Raw genomic sequence first — 21625 nt, 5'->3', positions numbered from 1 at the left:
CTACCTCCTCTTGTACATTAGAGTTAGACTCTGAACTATCATCCTCATGATCAATTTCCACATTTCTTGGGTTAGTAGATGTTGTAGGCCTACCACCCAAACTTTGGTGATTCAACAACCTTGTAATCAACTCATTTTTCTTTCCTTTCACAGTAAGATTCCTGACTTTACACATTTCTTTTAGTTGATGTACTGTTAAAATGATCAGGGCTTCCTGACTGAAGTTATCCATATTTTGCATGTTACAATTGCTGTTCTGATAGAGCTTAGCCTTGTGCGGGTTTAGTTGAACACAAGCAAAGCAAAATACTCAATGTAACAACTCTGTAATAGATCCTCACTGCCTGCCACCAGTGTTAGGCAAGATTGTATGTAGTAGCGCTGTGGGAGACTACAGCACCCTTGTCCTCTTGGCAATAGGTAACCCAACCTTTGGTATAAGTCTGTACGACACAAGTTGGTAGAGTGACTGAGCAGCCAGGCATATCTCAAGAGGTGCCAATTTGAGCTGTAGGGTTGCAACAAAGTTTCACAGTGACAAGTATTCAAATAACACTTACACTCAAGGTTTCTTGATTAAATAATTATTTATTAATTTAACAGTCAGTTTTAAAATAAGCCTTCTTTAGAAGGGAGCGATTGGAAACAATAAAAATACACTTCACAGCACACTCCTTCAGTTCAATAAAGTAAGTAGATACCCTTTTGGGACGGCACACAGATTTTCCTACACCCTGAGGTGAATTCAATTACTAGGACACTGTGTACATTAATATATCACTTTTCACACTTAAATGGTAATACTGAATTTGTGGCAAAACGAAAAAGGTTAGGTAAGGAAACAATGGTTAACAAGTTTCTCAAGCAGGTAAGGCCTTTTGAACCCCCAATGCAATGCAGATTAACCCTTTCCCAGCTATACAAATAAGGTATGTATGACGTTTTGGAGGGATAGTTAAAGACAAAGTCAGAGGTTAAGGAAAGTCTTCAGGGAACCAGGACAGCCAATGTTACTTAAGCAAAGTCTAGGGGAGCTGAGGCACTTCCTGAAGGTAGGTAAAAGACTTGAACAATGTTAAAGAGAGTTTTGTTGTAAAAGAAATCACTATTGGGCCACAAGCTTGGAGGCTTGTGAAGGGCAAAGCTGCAAGCAACTCTGCAAAGGGTGGCCAATGCAAGTCTCAAATGAGCAAGCAATCTACACACACAATAGGTAAGGACTCCTTAGTTCACAGTACCTTAGGTCTGAAGAAATGGTTTCAGCTGGCTTCTGTTCCTGTTTTAGTTCCTGCAGAGCCTGTTGTTCCTGTGCCTCAGTCATGGGGACAAGAGGGAGGATATCTGGGGACTCCTGCACTACGATTTGAAGGTTGGCAGCAGCAATGGGTGCAATTCAGATCAGAAGCACTTTGCGGTTTCAGCTATTCGCAAATAACACCAATGCGGTTCTTGGACACCTTGTGGACTTTCCTTGCTTCTGGGGTCCAGCACTCTGTTGAGGTGGCTCAGGCTTGGTCAGCCCTGCTTTGATGGAGTCCGCAGGATCTTCCTGGAGCTCAGGTTTGGCTTAAAAACGATGCACTCGATTCTGGTGTTCCTGTCCCCTGGCACTCGGTTCCTGCAGCACCAATGGAAATACAGCCAGCACAGAGAGGGGTTTCAGTCGAGTTCCTCTTGGGGTCGATTAGTCACACCAACCCAAGGCGAGAAGTCGTCCTTTCCGGGCTTCTCTAGTCGATGTCGAAATAGGAGCTCCAGCGCTGCAGCAGGGCTTCAGGGGGTAAACCAACGGTCCAGGAGGTGCAACAAGCGTCTCTTCCAGTTTCTTTCTTCGGTTCCTTTGCCCAGTGGTCGACTCTGCCTTCCTTGCAAAAGACCTCACCTTTTATGTAAGTCGTTCACATTAATTCGAAGTCTAGCTGTCACTCACACAGCAGGGTGGCTGTCCTCCAAGGACAGCCAACCAGCCACTCACCTTTGGGTGCATTCCTGTAACCAAGGAGACTAAGCACAGGGAGTTTCGGCACTTCCTTGCTTCCTGCCCTCACAGACACGCTGGAGCCAGAGGTCGGCTTCACCAGTAAATTCTGCCAAAGACAAAACGAACAAAGAGACCAAACCTGGTTTGTCGCGCAGAGTAAATCTCAAGATTTTCCAACAAGAAATGGTGAAAAAAGAAGACCAGGACCATTTTGACAAGATAGGCACCTATGCGCTATACTGCAGCTGCGAACGAAGCCCGCTGTGATAACACACAATGGTAGGAAAAAGTAAAACACTGCCACCAGCCATTAATTGTAGAAAGGGCAACATAAAAATGTTACACGAGAAGATAGACAAAGGGGATACTAAGTAACCCCTCCAGCACCCTATTGTAAGATAGTGTATGCTGGGTCTATAAAGAGGAAAATGTAAGTAAAGTCAATTTCACTTTACTACTCTTGGAAACAGTAGTTATCCAAGAGAAGGTATTTAAACCTTAGCAGAAATCCAAAGGATTTCTCTGCGACACTGCACTGAGGGTGCTGTGTGTCACAATGTAAAACGAAGATGCCTATGGAGTTTGTCAGACTCCAAAACCAAAAGAAACACAGTGTTCAGATCAACTAAAAACGCACAAGAGAGTGGGAAAAAGTCCTCACTCTCTTCAGCCTGAAGTCCAGCAAAAGAGCTGGGGGTCTCTAAGGTAGAAGGGAATTAGCACATTTCTCCCTAACAGTAGATAAAAGACCACGAGGTGTGAAAGATCTATGTTTTCCCAACAACCTTCAATTCCAAGAGGGGAGGAAGGATGGGGGCATGTGAATCTAAGCAGATACAAGCATCAGAAATATTATTACAGTGAGTCATGTATCCCTTCTGAGGCTTATGGATCTGCTTAGAATCAAAAGCTTTGCACAGATTAGCGAGCAGTACTTTTAGAAGGAGGTGAGTTGCTTGAAGGTAGCGCTGCAAAAAGATATTTAAACACTGCTTATTCTACCTGGATATCACCTTTAGAATGTGTGTCTATTTTATGTTAACAAAGTTACTCACCGTAGTGACTACCTTACTCCTAGCCAATGTTCTCCTTTCCTCCCTATTTGTAGCATTCCGTCCTTTGGAAAAGGACCAGAGCACTTTTTTCCAAAAAGCATCAATCATGTGCCTTCTTCTCTTTTTATGCGTGGTATCGCACACGGCCGTAACTCCGCCCTCCTGAGCTCCGTGCATCACCCTTCAGTCGTTTTCTATCGCCAGGTCTATGACCAATTAAGCAATAATAGAGGATACTTATTAGAGGGGACGGCGCAGGGCGTGCGTATGGAGGAAAGGGGACTATGGACTAGGAGTAAAGTAGTCACTACGGTGAGTAACTTTGTTATACTCCTAGTCCTGTCCCCTTTGCTCAGACTTGTGGGAGATTCCAAAGCACTCCTCACAGGAATACGGGTGGAAGGAAACTCATTACTGAAAAAGGTTTTTAAGGACAGCCTGACTGAATTGAGCATCAACCCAGGAGCTCACGTGCAAGCAGTAATGCTTACAAAAAGTTGATGGGGAGGCACACGTAGCCGCCTTGGCAATGGTCTCCCAGGGAACATACTTTTGGAAGGCAACAGCAGCCGCTTTGCCACGTACAAGATGGGCATGAATGCACTTTGGAGGTTGAAAGCCTGAATGGTATTGGCCTCTGAGATACAGGAGGCAATCCATCGGGAGATAGTAGCTTTTGAAGCGGGTTTCCCTTCCGGGTCTCCGAATGTAAGAAAGAGTTGGGAGGAGCCCCTGAGTTCAGTTGTTCTGTCCAGACAGAACTTCAGAGCTCTTCTGACATCTAGATTGTGTAAAACTCTCCCGACATCTGAGGCCGGGTTCGGGAAAAAAAACAGGTAATGATATAGACTGATTCAAATGAAAATATGTCCCCACTTTAGGAAGGAAATAAGGATGAGTGCGGAGCACAACCATATCCTTATGAAAGGTAAGCAACAAATGTTCCACTGACAAGGCTTGAATCTCGCTTACACGCCTGCTTAGTGAAGACGGGGGCCCGCACATGGTGTTCTGACGAACCCCGGTCGCCTTTGGTGTCACTAAGGACACCGATACTGCCCTAGCTGGAATCCTCTGTCACGTCGATGGAGGCTTTGGCCTGCATTGCATGGACAACCCAGTGATTGGTCTGGCGGTCCTTAAGAGCTTTCGGCTGCAAATGTTTGCAGGACTTACATAGCTTTTCAGGGTGGTCCCTAGGGAGACAGTAATTGCACACTTGATGCATGTCCTTCCAGAGGAATTGTCTATGGCAGGTAGGGCAAAATTTAAAAGGCGTTTTTTCCATCATAAATGGAAAGGGCAGTTAGGCGAGAAAAAGGGGTGGCAGAATATGTATTCTCTAAAAGGGGTAGCTGTATGTAAACCTCCCCCCTCTCTCCCTACTGTAAGGGCCGAGGCCCGAAGTGGCCCGTGAAGGCCACGTCTGGTCCTCAATTCAATGAAGTAGTTGACGATAGAGTTGTCCGTTGAGCAGTTGGGTGACGCTGTGGCAAAAGCGGGCAATAAAGAAAGAGAAGTCTACAAATACACTTTTAACTAGTCAAAGGCCTCAGTCTGGAAAGGAACTCTGCAACTTGCGACCTGTCACGATGGCGGAAAGAAACAATCTGAGGGACCTCAACACGTGAATGACCATGGGTACAGTACACATCACACTAGGGAAAGTATTACTAACATGCCATGCCGACGGCAGTTTTTGACTTTCAAAAACAAATCTTGTAATACTCTGTGACTACCACTAGATGTCGGACTATGCAGAGCATGTGATCTAAGCAGATCCACAAGCCTCAGAAATATATAATATATAAGATGCATTACTCACTGTGATTGTATTTCTGATGCTTGTACTTGCATAGATTCACATGCTATGCATAGGGCGACATCTAGTGGTAGTTACAGACCATTACATTATTTGTTTTTTGAAACTCGAAAAGGGACGTTGACTGGTTGTGTCAGTAATACTATCCCTAGTGTGACGTCCAATGTACTCAGGTCCTTCAAGCGTCGAGGTCCCTCAGATTGTTTTGTTTTGGGAATGAGGTTGCATGAAATATAGCGCGAGTACAGATGTAATAAAGCAGATAGAGATAAAGCAAGAAAGACATTGATGCACCTTTGACTCCAGGAGGGGAGGAAGGGTGGGTGCATGTGACTAAGCAGATACAAGCATTAGAAATACGATTATGGTGAGTAATGTATCCCTTCTGAGGCTTGTGGATCTTCTTAGATCACATGCTCTTCATAGTTTAGCAAGCAGTATCTGGAGAAGGAGGTGGGATGTGAGAAAGTACAGCGGCAGATAGATGTTTTAGAACAGCTTTTCCCACCTGTGAATCTGCTTTAAAGTGAGTGTCAATGCAATAATGCTGTGTTAAAGTATAAATGGAACTTTGTAGCAGCTTTGCAAATGGTGTCTAGAGGGATGTTTGCAATGACGTCTAAGGTAGCTCCAGTACCTCTGGTAGGGTGAGCCCTGGGAGGGAAAGGTAAAACTCTTTTGGATAGGGTATGCCCTTGACTATGCATTTGAGATGGCGTTTTTTGATATGTAACCGCCCACTCTCCCAGGTGCTATGGAAACAAAGAGCTTGTCTGTTTTCCTTAGGGGTTTAGTTTTGTTCACATAGTACAAGACCACCCTCCGTACATCAAGTGTATGGAGGCTTCTTTCAGCGGAGTTAGATGGATTTTGAAAGAAGGTAGGAAGTTCTATGGATTGATTAACATGGAACTTTGAAATGAACTTCAGTGAAAACCTAGAATGTGTTCTGAGGACAACTTTGTCTGTGGATTATGAAGAAAGGATCTTGTACGTACAAAGCCTGTAGCTCACTTACTCGTCTTATAGAGGTGATGACTACTAGGAATGCAGTTTTGTAAGACAAATGTTTTAGGCTGGCCTTGTGCATAGACTCAAAGGGTGGACCCATGAGCTTGGAGAGCACGATATTAAGATACTGACCCGGTGGAGGGTTAGAGATGGGAGGGTATAGACTCTTTACCCCTTTCATGAATGCTTTAATGACAGGAACTTTCCACTAGGACCCCTTGTTTTGTGAAGTGGTGTAAGCTGACAGAGCCACCATGTGTACTTTGATGGAGTTCAATACTAGGCCGGAGTCCAGTAGGTAAAGCAGGTAATGTAGAATGTTACCTGGGGAACATTCTGTTGGGTTTAGTGTTTGTGACGTGCACCATATCACAAATCTCTTCCACTTATTGAAATAGCAGTGTCTGGTGATGAGTTTTTGTGCCTCCTTTAGGGTATCCATACACCTTTGTGGAAGGTTCAAGTGGACAAATTCTATGACTTCAGGAGCCAAGCTGCCAAGTTTATAGATTGAGGGCACGGATGGATAGATGCTCCCTTGTGTTGTGTTAGCATGTTGCATGTTGTAAGGGCACAGAAGCTTGATTGGGTTGCACATCGCCAGTTTGAGCAGATATTGAAACCAAGGCTGTCTCGCCAACATAGGAGAAACCAGGATTCGAGTTACTTGTTCCTGGTACATCTTGTACACTCTTTTGCTCAGGAGTGATGTCGAGGGAAAAGCGTAAGCAAATTTCCCTGACCAGTTCATCCACAGGGCATTCCTTTTGGACTCTGGTTCGGGAAACCTAGATGTGAAGTGTGGGCATTGTGCGTTTAGTCTTTTGGCGAACAAGTTTAATGGAGCATGACCCCACTGTGAGAATATTTTGTCTAGGATGTCTCTGTTGAGTTGTCACTCATATTCTTCGGGTAGAGGTTATCTGCTGAGAGTTTCTGACAGAGAATTGAGTTCCCCTGGAACATGTTGAAAGGTTAGGAACATGCTCCGCTTCAGTGCCCACTTCCATATTTTTTGGGATAGCTTGGACAGACTTTGAGCGTGTGTGTCTCCTTGCTTCTTCTGGTAGAACATGGAAGTGGTGCTGTATGGGTGGACCTGCATTGTTTGACCTGTAAGATGTTGCTGAAATGCCTGAAGAGCCTTGAGGACTGCCAAAAGTTCTAGGACGTTGATATGTCTTTGGGCAGTAGCATGTGTCCACTGGCTATGGGCTGTGTGGTGAAAAACGTTATACCCACATCCGGCGAGTGGGGTGTCAGTAGTTAGGATCGGCTGTGCTGGTGGAACGCGGAAGGGTTTTCCTCTTAGCAGGTTGTCCCTGGACCACCAGCCAAGAGCCTGCACCAGGGTAAGCGAAACAACCACTAGATCATCCCAATGAACGCTTGCCTGAGGCCATTGCTTTGCTGACCAGTCCTGCCTTGGGTGAATGCGGAGGCGCGCATGTGGAACCAAGTGAATGCATGGGGCCATCATCCTGAGCAAGCGCATTGATTTGCATAGTTATCTGGCGACCGACCTTGTACTGGGGTACTTGCAAAAGGATGTTTTGTACTCTCGTTTGAGGGGAAAGCCAGCTCCTCCTTTGTCTTTAGAATAGCTCATAGGAATTGTTTTTTTTTGGCTGGAGACTAAGCTTGATTTCTTTTCGTTGATGGAGAAGCCCAGATTGAAAAGAAGGTCTATTGTGTTTTGAGTATTTTGTTTGTAAATTAGTAGAGTTGTCCAGATAAGGGTACACTGGGATGGACTTTCTGCGCGGGTATGCTGCCACTACCGTGAGCACCTTTGTGAATACTGTTGGTGCTGAGGACATGTCGAAGGGGATTACCTTGAACTGGTGGACTCCCACTATCTTTAAACGCAGGATTTTTTTTGTGTGCAGGGAGCATTGAAATATGAAAGTATGCATCTTTCATATCCAATGTTTCCATGTAGTTCCCCAATTTTAGAAGGGGGATTACTTCCTGAAGCGTGGACATGCGAAACATTTGGGGTTTGACATATTTGTTTGCAGGGTGCAGATCTAGTACTGGGCACATGGAAAGGTCTTTCTTTGGCACAATAAAGTACGTTATATAAATAAATACCTTTGTTTACCTGATTTGCTGGGACTATCTCTATGGTGTCCTTTTCCAGCAGTTTCTTTACTTCTTCCAACAATATGCGTTTTTTTTCTGTTGCTGTTTTCCTCTGTCTTGGCGGGCGGTAGGGTGGTTTTTGTAACAGTTCGATACAATACCCACCTGCCACGGTGGACAGCTGTCATGATGCCTACCCCCGGAGACCCACACCAAGTCCAGCAACCCCGGAAGCAGGCATCAAGTTACCCCAAGAAAGCCCAACAACCCCTGCTAGGGGCTATTTGGGTGCAGTCCTGGCGCCCATGGTGCCAGGCTCATATGGAGAGTCAGTCCTGGCGCCATAGGCGCCAGGCTCATAGATTAAAACTTACCTGATGCAGACCATGCTGCAAACGTACCTGATGCAGACCATGCGGCAAGTGCTCCAAGCCAAAAGAGGCTTGGAAGGGACTATTTTACCTAGGGACTATTTTTTTACTCGGATGGGGTGGGGAGAAATACTTACCTGGGACTACTTTGGAGGCTATTTAAACCACGCCTCGCGTTATTCTGCATCCAGCAGCGTAACGCTCACCGTGCCTGCAAGTCTGCATCCAGTCTTCTGCCACTCCCGCCTCGAGTTTGGAGCTCCTAGAAAAAGGGAGAAAGAAGGAGAAAAGGTTAGAACAAGAGCAATACCTTTGATCCTTACCTGAATTCCTGATCCATCGCGCCTACGAGCTGGAAGAAAGAAGTTATTTTATGCGCGTCGCCTCGCCTGCTGCAGCGCCGCGCCGAAACTCACCAGCCTTCTCAGCATCTTCACATTTCACCGCATCCTCCTGCATGTTCCCGCCGCACTCAGGCACCTAAGGAGAAGACAAGAACAGCAAGGTGAGCCAAGGGAATACACAGAGGAATACCCCCCCATAGACTTACCTGATTTTACCACCGGGGGTACTATTCTTCTTCACGGGTTGGCGCAGCTTCCACTGCCTCCTAGCCGAACCCTGGCCCCTAAGGGCAAACAAAAGGACAGCAAGGTGAAACAAGGGACTAACAAGGGGAACCCTCCTCACCACAAAAGACTTACCTGATTTTACCACCGGAGGCATTATTCCCCGAGACTTCATACCTTCTCTCAGCGCCTGAATAAGGGAGAAAGCAACAGGTTACATATGGACATTATTTTATCGAACAGTGTTGGATAATACAATCCTTACCAGAACATTACCGGTTGCCACAAGGAACTCTTCAGTAAGGTCAGGCAGCAACCTGCAAGGAATCGGACAAGAGTGAAAGTCAGGCATTTGAACTCTTACGAACTACATACTTACGGCATCTTACCGGGAATATCGGAGTCACTATTGTCCTGGAACTCACCAATTCCTTCGAGCCAGTGAAGCAACTGGTTATCTACGCACCACTGCGCTCAATGCAGGATGGAGAGCTCATCTTTTCAAATAATCAGAAGAATATTCCTACGGGCCAAGCAAACGAAGCTAGGTGGGCCAGTCCAGTCCGTCATCTTGGCCCTACGCATCACATTGGTGGAGATCGCAGCAGTCCAGTCCAGATCGACGCCTCTGTGGGAGCCAGGTGAGCGCAACAACAACACTCTCTCGTCCGACACTATCCTGATGCGTGGGTGACGTGTGAAATTCGGCCTACTAGTGGAGTGGCATGGGAGGGCACCTGTAGCGGTGCGTCATTGTTTGGGAGGGGTGGAGCCTCTCCCAGGTGAGGTTCTGCCTCTTCCTCTGGCCCATTTATTTTCTCTTTAAAAACTGGAAGAGGAAGTTTGTCCTTGTGATGGGTCCCAAGATGAAGACTGTCCGTCCAAAGTATAGCCAGAGGAACGTTGAGCACCCTGACCCCGAAACCTTCCAGAGTTTGAGGAGCCCTATTGCAGATTGGGCTGGTTTGTTAACTGGCCAAGGGATTTGAGAGTGTCATATTCCTCCTTAGCACTCTTAAGGGCTTCTTTTACGGCCTTCCCGAAAAATTACATTCAGCTCCACTGGCATGTTTAGGAGGGTGGCCTGAGTTTTTGACTTAAACCCTGAGCCAGGCGTGGTGCTTGAGGAGGTTGCCCTCTGCGATAGTGTGTCCTGCATTGTCTGCTGCATCAAGATTATTTTTGAGGATGCAGTTTGATACCTGCTTGCCCTCTGCAATAGTATTTAACCATTGAGAATTTAGGGATTCCGGGACAGCTTCGACTTGGCGTTCCAGGTCATCCCATTTGTAGCAGCCGTAACTAGCTGGAAACGTAGTGGTGTTGGAGATCCTGGCTTGGTATGCCGCAGATGAGGCAACTTTTCTGGCGGGGACTCTGCCGACACCAGAGGAGTGCCTGCCCTCTTTCTGGTAGTGGTGACTACTAGTGAATCGGGTTTAAGCTGACCCCTAATATACAGAGGGTCAATGGGCGCTGGCCTGAATAGTTTGTCTGTTCTGGGGTTAACCGCCCCGTGATACTAAGTGCAAGTAGGGAGTGCTGGAATGCGTCTTTGTACAGACTGCATGAGAAGAATAAATTGGGCGGCAGACCTTTTGTCTTCCACAAAGTCTTTGTCGACTTGTGCTTCTTGAGTGTCGATGTTAAAGTGTTGTGCAGCCTGTAGTAGCAGTTCGTTGTATTGTAGTTCGTTATCAGTGGGAGAATCTGCTACCAGCTCGTCCTGGTGGTCTGGCGAGTGGATTACGTAGATATCGTCGTCATCGAATTGGTCCTGACTATAAAGGCCCCCTTGAGACCCTAGGACTTCTGACCCTGATGGATCGTCATAGTACATGTCCTGAGAGGGGTCTTGGTAGGTTGAGGCCGGGTGCCTAGAGCAGAGGTGCTAAACTGTGGCTCAAGACGAGGTTTTTTGGCAGGGGGCTGGTGTGCTGAGGCCTCTGACTGTGAGGCATCTCTAAGGGATGTTAGTTGATCTGGGTGTTTGTCCATAAAGTCCACAAAACTTGACATCCTCCTTAAAATTGTATGAAACTATTCAGGAGTCCAATCACATGAAGGTGGGAAGCCTGACATGATAGGGGTGGCCTGGAAGGGAGTCTGGTTTTTGTGGTGCATAGCCCCTGAGAGAGTCTTTAGGGGGAGGGGCAGAGATGTACAGCATGTGCGCTATTGGAGGACAAAGGTGTCAAAATCTTTGACTTTTTTCAGTGACCTTACTTTAAGCAGGGAAGCACTGATATGTTTTTTGATGAACTACTGCATTTTTGACGTTTGCTTGGGGGACGCTGATGCGCCTTTCGCCGTACGGGAAAGGAGGGCCTCTTTGTGTGCGGTGTCTGAACCAACCTTGGGGTCCAGTTTTGGAGGCCTGTCATGAGGTGAAAGCGTACGTGATGGCCCAGCGGACATGGAAGAACTGGAGGCTTTTTCTGTGCACACCGCGTGGGCTTCGACGCTCGACAGTATCGTCGAAAGTCGGCCATGGGATATGTGTTTAGTGTTCTTGGGTTTATGTGTGCTCTGGCTGCCGGGTGTCTTCTCCATCACAGAACCACTGGCTTTCTTATTGGAGTCGGGGACCCGACGAACCCCGCTTGCCTTCGGGGTCACTAAGGACCCCTATAATACCCTTGCTGCAGTCTTCTGTTACGTTGATGGAGGCCTCGGCCTGCATTGCGTGAGCATCCCAGAGTTTGGTGCATCGATCCTTCAGAGTTTTAGATCAAACAAGTTTGGAAGATTTGCAATTTTTTTCAGGGGGATCCCTCGGAAGACAGTAATTGCACACTCAGTGTGTGTCCTTCCATGGGAATTTCCGGGGACAGGTAGGGCAAAATTTAAAGGGAGGTTTGCCCATTATTTATCACAAGGGCAGATAGGTGAGAAAAAGTGAAAGAGGATGGCCGAACATGCATTCTCAAAAGAGGTCAGTATGAAGAACCTCCCCCCTCTGTCCCTACTGTTAAGTACAAAGCCTGAAGAGGCCCGTGTTGGCTGCATCTGGTAGTCGATCAGTCAAGTAGTTGAGGTTGTCCGTCGAAAGGCATCAAGCGTGCTGTTGGCCGTGCAGCAAAAGCGAACAATAAGGAAAGAAAGAAGAGTCTACTAGTAAACTTTCAAATAATTAAAGGCATCAGCCTGGAAAAGAACACTGCATCTGCCACCGACTACGATGGTGGAAAGAAACAATCTGAGGGACCTCGACGTGTGAACAGCACACGTCACACCGGGGATAGTATTACTAACACGCCCAGTGGATGTCCGTTTCTGAGTTTCGAAAACAAATCTTGTAATACTCGGCAACTACCACTAGATGTCAGATTATGCAGAGCATGTTATCTAAGCAGATCCACAAGCTCCAGAAATAGATATATACTGATATTACTTACACAGTAATAGACTTTCTAAAGCTTGTATTGGTTCCATACCATGCTATGCATATTCCGCCATGTACTGGTTGGTTTGGAGAATTACAGGTTTACTGAAAAAGTAAAAGTAGCCATCAACAGTGGGGCGCTCCTGTTACACTATTCCAGCACTAAAACTACTGACCACCATTTATGAATTTGTTTTCCACTGTGCATCCGCAGTGGGTAGCTTCAGAAAGACTATTACTGATTAAGTAACTTTTGTCTCCTAGGGCTTGTGAATATATTTAGATGTACATGCTGTTCATAGATTAGTTTACATTATATTACATAGGCAGTATGTGTACAGATGAAACAGTGGAAGATACGTGCTTTGGTACTGCTTGGCCCATATGTCCACTTTGGACTGAGTGTCCAAGAAGTCATTTTGTGGCACTATATATACAGAATGTTGCTCCCCTGCATATCGTGTCTAGAGTCATGCTAGATAAGAAGGCAAGTGTTGTTCCTGTTCCCCTGGATGAATGTGCCCTTTGCGTAATAGTTTATATCATTCTTGGATGCAACATAAAATCTACCATTCAATACATTTTCTGTCCCTTAATGAATGACACAGACTACTGGATGGTTTTTATCAATTGTTTATGAACCAAGACGGTGTCTATGGTTGTTTTGTCTTTGTGGCGACTGGAAAAAGCAACTAATTCTAAAGACTGGTTTATATGGAACTGCAAATGTATTGGTGAAAAACGTGGGTGTGTTTGGAACACTACCTCATCTATTTTTATTAATACAAAGGGTTCAACTATTGACAGTTCCTGGAGCACATCAACCTCTTATTGAAGTTATGGCCACTAGAAAAGCCATTTTGTAAGTGATGCTAGAGTAAGCATTCATTGATAGGGTTCAAAAGATCGTCCCATCTTTCTGCATAGTTTTAAATTCCAAACTGGGTCGGGATTGACCACCAGGGGTTATTTCCACTTCATCCCTTCCATAAAGGCAATGACTACTGGAACCTTCCACAATGAAACTCTATGCTGTGTGGTAGCACCAGCTGAAGCTGGTGAAAGTTGGGATTGGGGACAGAAGAGGGTGGATTCCTGTTCAATCTTCTAGGGTTGTCTGCACTTGGCAGGGGTCAGTCACTGAAGCGCCGCCAGATTCACTCCCATGATTTACGTTTCCAGAAATCTGGGCCATCAGGCTTCCATGACCTGAGAGTGCTGCAAATTTGTTTGCGTTCCAAGTGATCCACTCGCCTGTCCTCCCAAAGAAGGTGGTAAGAGCAGGTGGAGAGAAGGTAGTGGTAGTAACAGGAGGGAAGAAGGGAGTAGGGCATGAGAATAAGGTGGTTGAGGTGAGACCAGACTGGAATGGAATGGGATGGTGAGATCCGTAGATAATCAGGAGGGCGAAGGAACGACCCAGAGCGATAGAGGGGCTGGTGGCGATGACAACCAAGGAACAAGTTACTTACCTGTAACTGTTGTTCTCCAGCATGGGTCTGGCATGGATTCACATGCTCATGAATATTCCCCGTCGTCAGGCTGGGAATCCTCGGTAAAGAAAAAACCAGTATCAGTTTCGTTTCTGATCTGTCTTTCGTAGTAATAACCAATCACTGGTCTCTGCGTCATACTGACCACAGCCAATGACTGCCCTCTACCTAAGCACCGCCTCTGGCAGCCATCTTCAGATTTGGAAGCACGTGAAGTGGCAGTATGACCAAGTGAAGAGCCGCAGAGGGGTAGGCGGGAGGGTTCGCATGTGAATCCATGCCAGACCCATGCTGGAGAACAACAGTTACAGGTAAGTAACTTGTTCCTTCTCCAGCATGGGGTCTGGCATGGATTCACATGCTCATGAATAAAGAATACATAGCAGTACACACATGCACAACCACGGGAGGTGGCAAAGGCTCAACATTAAGCATCACATAAACTCAACATTAAGCATCTTACCTCCTCACCAGGCTCACCTCAGGCGAACAGGTTGCGCAGCACTGCTTGGCCGACCCTGGACTCCTCCCTGGAATCCCGGTCGACGCAGTAGAATTTCGTGAAGGTGTGCGTCGACCTCCACGTAGCAGCCCTGCATATGTCCAGCAGGGGCACACCAGATAGGAACGCCGTGGTAGCTGCGATCGCTCTGGTGGAATGGGCTCTCGGACGGCCAGGCAGCGGTCGGTTTGCCAACCGATGACAGTACATGATACAGCCGGAGAGCCATCTGGAAATGGAAGCCTTCGAGAGAGCCTTCCCCTGATTGACAGGTCCAAAGTTCACAAAGAGTTGTGACGTCTTCCGAAAACACTTCGTGCGGTCTACGTAGAACTTCAGCGCTCTAGCCACATCCAGCGAGTGCAAAGTCCTCTCAGCCGGCGACGAAGGCGACGGGAAGAACACAGGCAACACCAAGGGTTCGTTGAGATGGAAGTCCGACGGCACCTTGGGCATGAAGGAGGGGTGCGTCCTGAGCACTACCCTCATGTCGTGGAAAGTCAAGTACGGGGCCTTGCAGGAAAGGGCCTGGATCTCTCCCACTCGTCGTGCGGAGGTGATGGCCACAAGAAAAGCTGTTTTCCACGATAGAAACTTCAACGGGGCCGAGTGCAGAGGCTCGAACGGAGGTCCCATGAGCTTGGTCAGCACCACGTTGAGCTCCCACGCCGGGGCCGGAGCCTTCACCGGCGGGAACGATCTGAACAGTCCCTTCATGAACTCTTTCACCAGACGATGAGACCACAAGGACGTCCGCCCCGTGGTTCTGGTGTATCGGGAGATCGCAGCAAGATGAATCTTGATGGACGCGTGTGCCAGACCAGCTTTGGCCAGCGTCAGCAGGTACGGCAGTACTTGGGGAGCCGTAATCCGCAGAGGGTTAATCTTCTGTGCGTGGCACCAGACAGAGAACCTCTTCCATTTGTGTCCGTAGCATTTAAGAGTCGAGGACGCCCTGGCCTTTGCAAGAACCTCTCTGCAATCGGCCGGTATGTCGTATCCTCCAAACTCTAGCGCTGCAGGAGCCAGGCCTGCAAGTTCAGCGACTTCGGGTCGTGGTGGAGGATGGCGCCTCCTTCCCTGGAGAGTAGATCCGCGTCCGCCGGCAGCTTGATCGGCGGAGACGCTGACAAGTCCAGAAGGTCCGGGAACCATATCTGCCTCGGCCACGCAGGTGCGACGAGGATCATCCTGCACCGTGACCTCTTGAGCTGGTTGACGAGCCGGATTAGCAGAGGCAAGGGAGGGAACGCGTAGAGGAACAGGCCCTCCCAGGGGAACGAGAAAGCATCGCCCATGCTCCTCGTCTGGGGAAACCTGCTGGCGAACCTCCGGCACTTGGAGTTCGTTGCCGTCGCGAACAGGTCGATCTGGGGTGTGCCCCACCGTCGGAAGAGGCGATCCACCAGATCCTGCCGTAGTTCCCACTCGTGGCACGAGCGCAGCTCCCTGCTGAGTGAGTCGGCGATGGTGTTTTTTATCCCTGCCAGATGAAACGGTACCAGAAAAATCCCTTGGGCGACGGCCCAATGCCACAGGTCCTGCGCCTCCTTGGACAGCGCTGGGGACCTGGTTCCGCCCTGTTTCCTGATGTAAAACATGGTGGTGGTGTTGTCGGTGAAGATCCTCACCACCTTGCCCTTGAGGGACGGAAGGAAGGACCTGAGGGCCCAAAACACTGCACGGAGCTCCAGGACGTTGATATGCAGGGACTTCTCCGTCGGGAGCCAGAGTCCCCTTGCGTGCAGATTTTCGGTGTGCGCTCCCCACCCTTCCAGGGAGGCATCCGTGGTCACAGTCTCCTGGTGGGCTGGGGTCTGGAAGTCCATGCCCGCCGTCAGATGCGCGCGGGTGCCCCACCACCGTATCGCTCGTCGGAAACTCTCGTCGAGCTTGATCCTTTCCTCGAAGCTGCCCGTCGTCTGGATCCAGCGCGCATCCAGGAATTCTTGCAACGGGCGCATCCGGAGCCTGCACATGGGAATGAGGTAGATGCAGGAAGACATCATCCCGAGGAGGGACTTGATGGACCTCACCTTGGCCGCGTCGGCCACCAACATCCGTTGCACCTTGCCCAAGATGGTCCTGGTCCTCTCCTCCGACGGGGAGGCCAGAAGGGACACTGTGTCGAGCCTCGCTCCCAGAAACAGTGCGACTTGCGCGGGCACCAGGTGGGATTTGGCGTAGTTCACGGAGAATCCCAGGTCCGTGAGGAGTTGGACGGTCCTTGCCGTGTGGACCACGGCGAGCTCCCTCGTCTTGGCGCGGATGAGCCAGTCGTCCAGGTAGGGGTAGACGTGAATCCCCTCGCGGCGCAGCTGCGCCGCCACCGGTGCGAGGCACTTGGTGAATACCCTGGGTGCCGACCGTAGTCCGAAGGGGAGGGCTTTGAACTGGTAATGACGCCCTTGGACCACGAATCTGAGGAATTATCGGTGCCCCTTTAGGATGGGAATGTGGAAGTAGGCATCCTCCAAATCCAACGACGATAGGAAGTCTCCTTCCTCCAGCTGACCCAGGACGTGCTGGAGGGTGACCATCCGGAACTTCTGCGCCTTGATGAACTTGTTCAGACGTCGCAGGTCTAGGATGGGGCGCCATCCTCCCGTCTTCTTCTTCACGAGGAAGTATCGCGAGTAGACTCCGGAGCCCCGAAGCCTCTTTGGGACGAGTTCGATGGCGCCCTTTCTGAGCATCGCCTTTACCTCCAGGAGAAGTTGAGGGACGTGAAGTTCTTTCCTGGCCACGGGGGGGACGCGCGGGCACCTTCTTTGAAACTCGAGCGCGTGGCCCCGGGCCAGGGCGTCCAGCACCCAACGGTCGGTGGAGATGGACTCCCACACGCTGACGAAGCCCGCCAGCCGGCCTCCCACCGGGGTGCTTCGGTGGGGGCCCGACCCCACGGCCGGTTCAATCCTGCTTGGACGCGGCCTTGCCGCCTTGACCTCCTTGGCGACGACGGCGGGGTCCGCTAGACTTGCCTCGTCCTCTGTAGGCCTCTTGCGACGACGAGCGGGCCGCTTGACGGTAGGAAGCGAAACCGCCGCCGGAACCTTTGGAGGCGCCCTTGCCTCCGCCGCTCCGAAAGGGCGTTCGTCGTTGCTGCAGGACTCCAAGGGCCCTGGCCGTCTCAGTATCCGCCTTGATGGCCTGAAGGGAATCGTCCACTGTCTTCCCAAACAGGTTGTTCCCGTCGAAGGGCATGTCCAGGACTCTGGTCTGGACGTCCTGCCGAAAGTCTGTAGCTTTGAGCCATCCACGACGTCGAAGGCAAACGCCGTTGCCCAGCTGGCGGAACCCAGTGTCGGCGATGTCCGTCGCCACGGTGATGGCGTGGTCCGACGCCACCTCACCTTCCTGCAGGATCTCAAGGGCCTCCGCCCTCTTGTCGTCCGGCAGAAAATCCAGCAGGGGAGCTATCTTGTACCAGAGCTCCCTGTCGTAGCGGGCCACGATAGCCAAGGCGTTGGCCGCTTTAATCGTCGTCGCTGCCGACGAGATGACTCTACGTCCCATAGCATCCAATTTATTTCCCTCGCCGTCCGGCGGGGAAGTTGATGTGGAGGCCGCACCCCCCCCCCCCGCTTTCTTCCTGGCTGCCGCGGAGACGACGGAGTCCGGGGTAGGCTGCGCCCGGAGGCATAGGGGGGCCGTGTCCGGGACCCGGTACTTTTTCTCGTACCGGTCTCTTCTAGCTGGCGTCGTGGAAGGGTTCTTGAGGAGGGAAAGGCCCTCATCCCAAATGTCGTCCAACAGAGGCACTGCGAGGACCGTCTTCCTCTTGGCCTCGCGCCGCTGATAAAGGAAGCCTTCCTTTTTCTTCTCCTCAGGGCAGAGTTGGAAAAGCTCAGAAGCCCTGGAGATCATGGAGTGGAAAGATCCGATCTCGTCGGGCGGACAAGCCCTGGTGGGAGGCGACGACGGAAAATCCTCGTCGTATGCCTCGTCGTCCGTACCCGTCGCTGCCGTGTCAGTCCCCGTATCATCCCCTCGGGTGGACGGGGAGGAGGGCTGGACGGGGCGCGACGGTTGAAAAGGAGGTGGTGGATGGATCCTTCTTTTCTTGGTGGGGGGAACACCAGAAGGTCCCGGTTCTGGATCCCCCGACGGGAGAGGTTCCTCTGTCGGTAACGGTAGCCTCGTCCTTATCTCGGAGCATAAGGACTGTATGGCCAACAAAATGGCCGCCGAGTTGTCTTGCGGCGCTGGCAGAGGGGAATCCGACGGGCGAGCAGGGGCCCCGTCGGTATCCTCGACGATGTCGTCGTCGTCACCTGCGTCGGGGTCCATTCCGACGGGCTGGCCTTCTTCCACGCCTAGGCCGTGGCTTAAGACCTCGATCAGCTCCTCTTCTGAGGTTGAGGCCGAATCTACGACGACGCCCTGCCCCCCCTTCTTCTTCCCCGCGGAGGGTTTCACGGGGGTCCTATCGATGGGCACAAAGGAAGACTCCCTCCGCGGAGGCAGGGAGATTCTGGGCCCTGAGGTCGCCACCACTGGTGTAGCCACCACAGGCTGAGCCAGGGCCGCCGCGACCGTTTCGATAGAGGGCTTGGTCGGATGGATCAAGGCCTTCACCACCTTAGGTGCGCTCACCGCCTTATCCTTGAGGGAGGGGGCACTGCCACGCTCCTCCTCTGCCTTAGAGCTCGACCGGGGCCTCTCCAGGAGCTTCGCCGGGTGCTCGGCCTTCCTCTTACCCGACCCAGAGCGTTGGCTCGTGGTTGATGGTGCCGGGGAGGGTGCGCCCTGCCTGCCGCCCGTAGAGCCCGACCGTTCGGCGCTCCCGGTGCCAGCGGACTCGCGGTGCTTGGCCTTATGTTGGGCCCCCGTCGCCGGGGCGCCCTCAAAGGTATTAGAAGACCGCTCGGATTTCTTCTTCTTCTCGCCAGACGGGCTCTTACCCTCCAGCCAGTTGGCGAGACGTTGATGGCGGTCCTTCATGGTCCGTTCCGACATGTTGCCGCAAAACGCACAGTCCTTCTCCACGTGCGTCTTGTCCTCATGAAGGCAGTAAAGGCAGAAAGAGTGTTCGTCCTCCTTGAAGACGTTCTGCAGCTGGCATCCAGGGCAGACCCTGAACAGCTTTCCGGGCGTCGAGCTTCCCTTCTCCTGGGCCATCTCCGAGACTGGGCCTGAGAAGCTTCTGGAGTCCTCCGAAGCGTAGCTCGACGAAATCTTCACCCTTGAGGGGCACAGATGAATCCGACACGGGTCCCCGTTGATCGGATGTAGGATCGGTGGAGCTTGAGGCTCTTTTGACCGAAAGAATCGAAGTTTTTTGTGAAAAAGCGCGAAAAATAGCACTAACGCTCGAGAGCAATAGCACGAGGATCCCAACACATGAACGTGCGGTAAAAATCTGAAGATGGCTGCCAGAGGCGGTGCTTAGGTAGAGGGCAGTCATTGGCTGTGGTCAGTATGACGCAGAGACCAGTGATTGGTTATTACTACGAAAGACAGATCAGAAACGAAACTGATACTGGTTTTTTCTTTACCGAGGATTCCCAGCCTGACGACGGGGAATATTCATGAGCATGTGAATCCATGCCAGACCCCATGCTGGAGAAAGGTAGTAGAGGGGAGGTGGTTTGTAAGAAGAGTATCGGAGCGTGATGACAGAGGAGGCGGCTTCAAGCAGACCAAAGCAAGGTGGGATAGTTGAGATGGTAGTGGGAAGAACAATGCCACAAGGTTGCAATGAGATGGTACTGAGAAAGGCACTGTCAAGGGGGAGAGAGGCGACGGTAGAGGAAAGAGGCAGTCACAGTCATAGTGAAGAGCCAGTACAGGATAAAGAGAGCAGTGTTCACAAATGACAAGTCAGAGCGGACTTGGGGGAACAAGAAGAGCTGGTATATAGAGAGGAGATTGGTTGTAGCGAGTTGTCTACAGATGGGCTAAGGGAAAGTGAGGAGAAAGGGCCATGTGTAGACAAGTGGTGGAGGAGGAAAGAGAAAGCAGCAGATTAAAACGTTTGGGACTTTTTCAAATTGATCAGCATGCAGGAGGCCTGGAATCAGGTCAGCCAGAAGTAGGTGGTTTTAGAGAGCCAGGTCAGGCAGCAGGCAGGTCTAGAAGAGTGAGAGGAAGTTCCAGTGGAGGTCAGGGAGCCTAGCAGTAGTTAGAGAGGAGCTGGGAAAGAAACACAGGAAGTAAGGTTGGTAGGGCTAGGTTGTCTCTCTTCTGACTGACACCTATGTCATCTATTAAAGAAAAACTAGAGTCCTGCAGAGCATCAGCGACAGGTTTTGTCTTGAGGTATGGGACCCCAAAAAAGCACATAACTAGGTTCCAAGAACCTGAAGAAGTGTGTGAGCCACCCTGGAGCTTGTATCATCAGAAGGGAGTGAGGCAACTCCTCTGGGGTTTTGGAAGCGTGAAGGCAGAGGCACAAAAGCCTAACCACTAACTGTTAAAGTAGAAAAGACTGTGCAAGAGATGTTTTTGGAAGGTTGCCACCCTGTGTTTTGTGGTTTCTTTGGTAAGATCCAATGTATATTTATTTTGGCCCACCCCAATACACAGTCCCTAATAAACGATTTCAACTTTGAGCCCCTGCCATTTGCATCCTTCTTGATCCTAGATGTCCGTAACGCAAAAGTACCTGTAAACCTAGTTTAGAAATTGTGTAAAAGAAAAACCTCTGTTGACTCCTAATTTTACTTTTGAAATAAGCATGCAAAACTCTTAACTAAGCACAAGATCGCACAGCATGCTTAGCATGCGACTTTAAATAGATTCACAAGCTCCAGAAAACACATTAAAATCTTAAAATCGAGCATTACATTCCTCATTGTGCAATCCAGAACAGGAGTTAAATAGGCTTCTTCTGTGGTCAAAGCTTAACAAGTTGGACTCTTTCAGAAATCATTATCACTTACCTGACTGGCAAAAAAATGTCCTAATATTTTTACAATGACTTCTTCGTTTTCATCCGGGATCTGATCACGTGGTACTATGACTTCTGCACTTGTTAAATTCTGCAACTCATTCACCTATTAAAAGAAAAGAAAATATTAGTTGCTGCAACTCCACCACCATTTCTGTTGTGGAAAAGGCTAGTAGTATTCAAATAGGAAAGACAAAAACATCAAGTGGATTTAATGAAAAACAAATATCTTCATTCCTACCCTGTGTGTATACTCTTACAGAGTTCCCTTGGGGACTAATGTTCATCAGAGTCGTAACGGGATTGAAAGGTGTAAAAACCTGTATTAAGGCTTTAACACGTTCCAATTAAAACACAGATCATTTTCAAGCATTTCTATGGTGGAGACGAGGGACGAAACACAACTTGCGTTTCCGCCACGCCCTTCCTCTCTGCCATGCAAATGCACCAGCATCTGCA

General features: G+C 49.7%; 1 protein-coding gene across 2 annotated transcripts in view; it reads right to left on the bottom strand.

Annotated features, from left to right (window-relative positions):
* IGF2BP2 (insulin like growth factor 2 mRNA binding protein 2) overlaps positions 1–21625 on the bottom strand; it is a 1316273-nt gene that overhangs the window by 64890 nt on the left and 1229758 nt on the right. For both annotated transcript variants that reach the window (XM_069615761.1, XM_069615762.1), the window contains one exon: positions 21159–21272. In XM_069615761.1, coding sequence (XP_069471862.1) covers positions 21159–21272 — 114 coding nt within the window. The remainder of the gene's footprint in view (positions 1–21158; positions 21273–21625) is intronic.

The sequence above is a fragment of the Ambystoma mexicanum genome, chromosome 9, assembly GCF_040938575.1.
Source record: "Ambystoma mexicanum isolate Mex_15411 chromosome 9, UKY_AmexF1_1, whole genome shotgun sequence".
Lineage (NCBI taxonomy): Eukaryota > Metazoa > Chordata > Amphibia > Caudata > Ambystomatidae > Ambystoma > Ambystoma mexicanum.
This window is presented reverse-complemented; position numbering and strand designations above follow the sequence as displayed.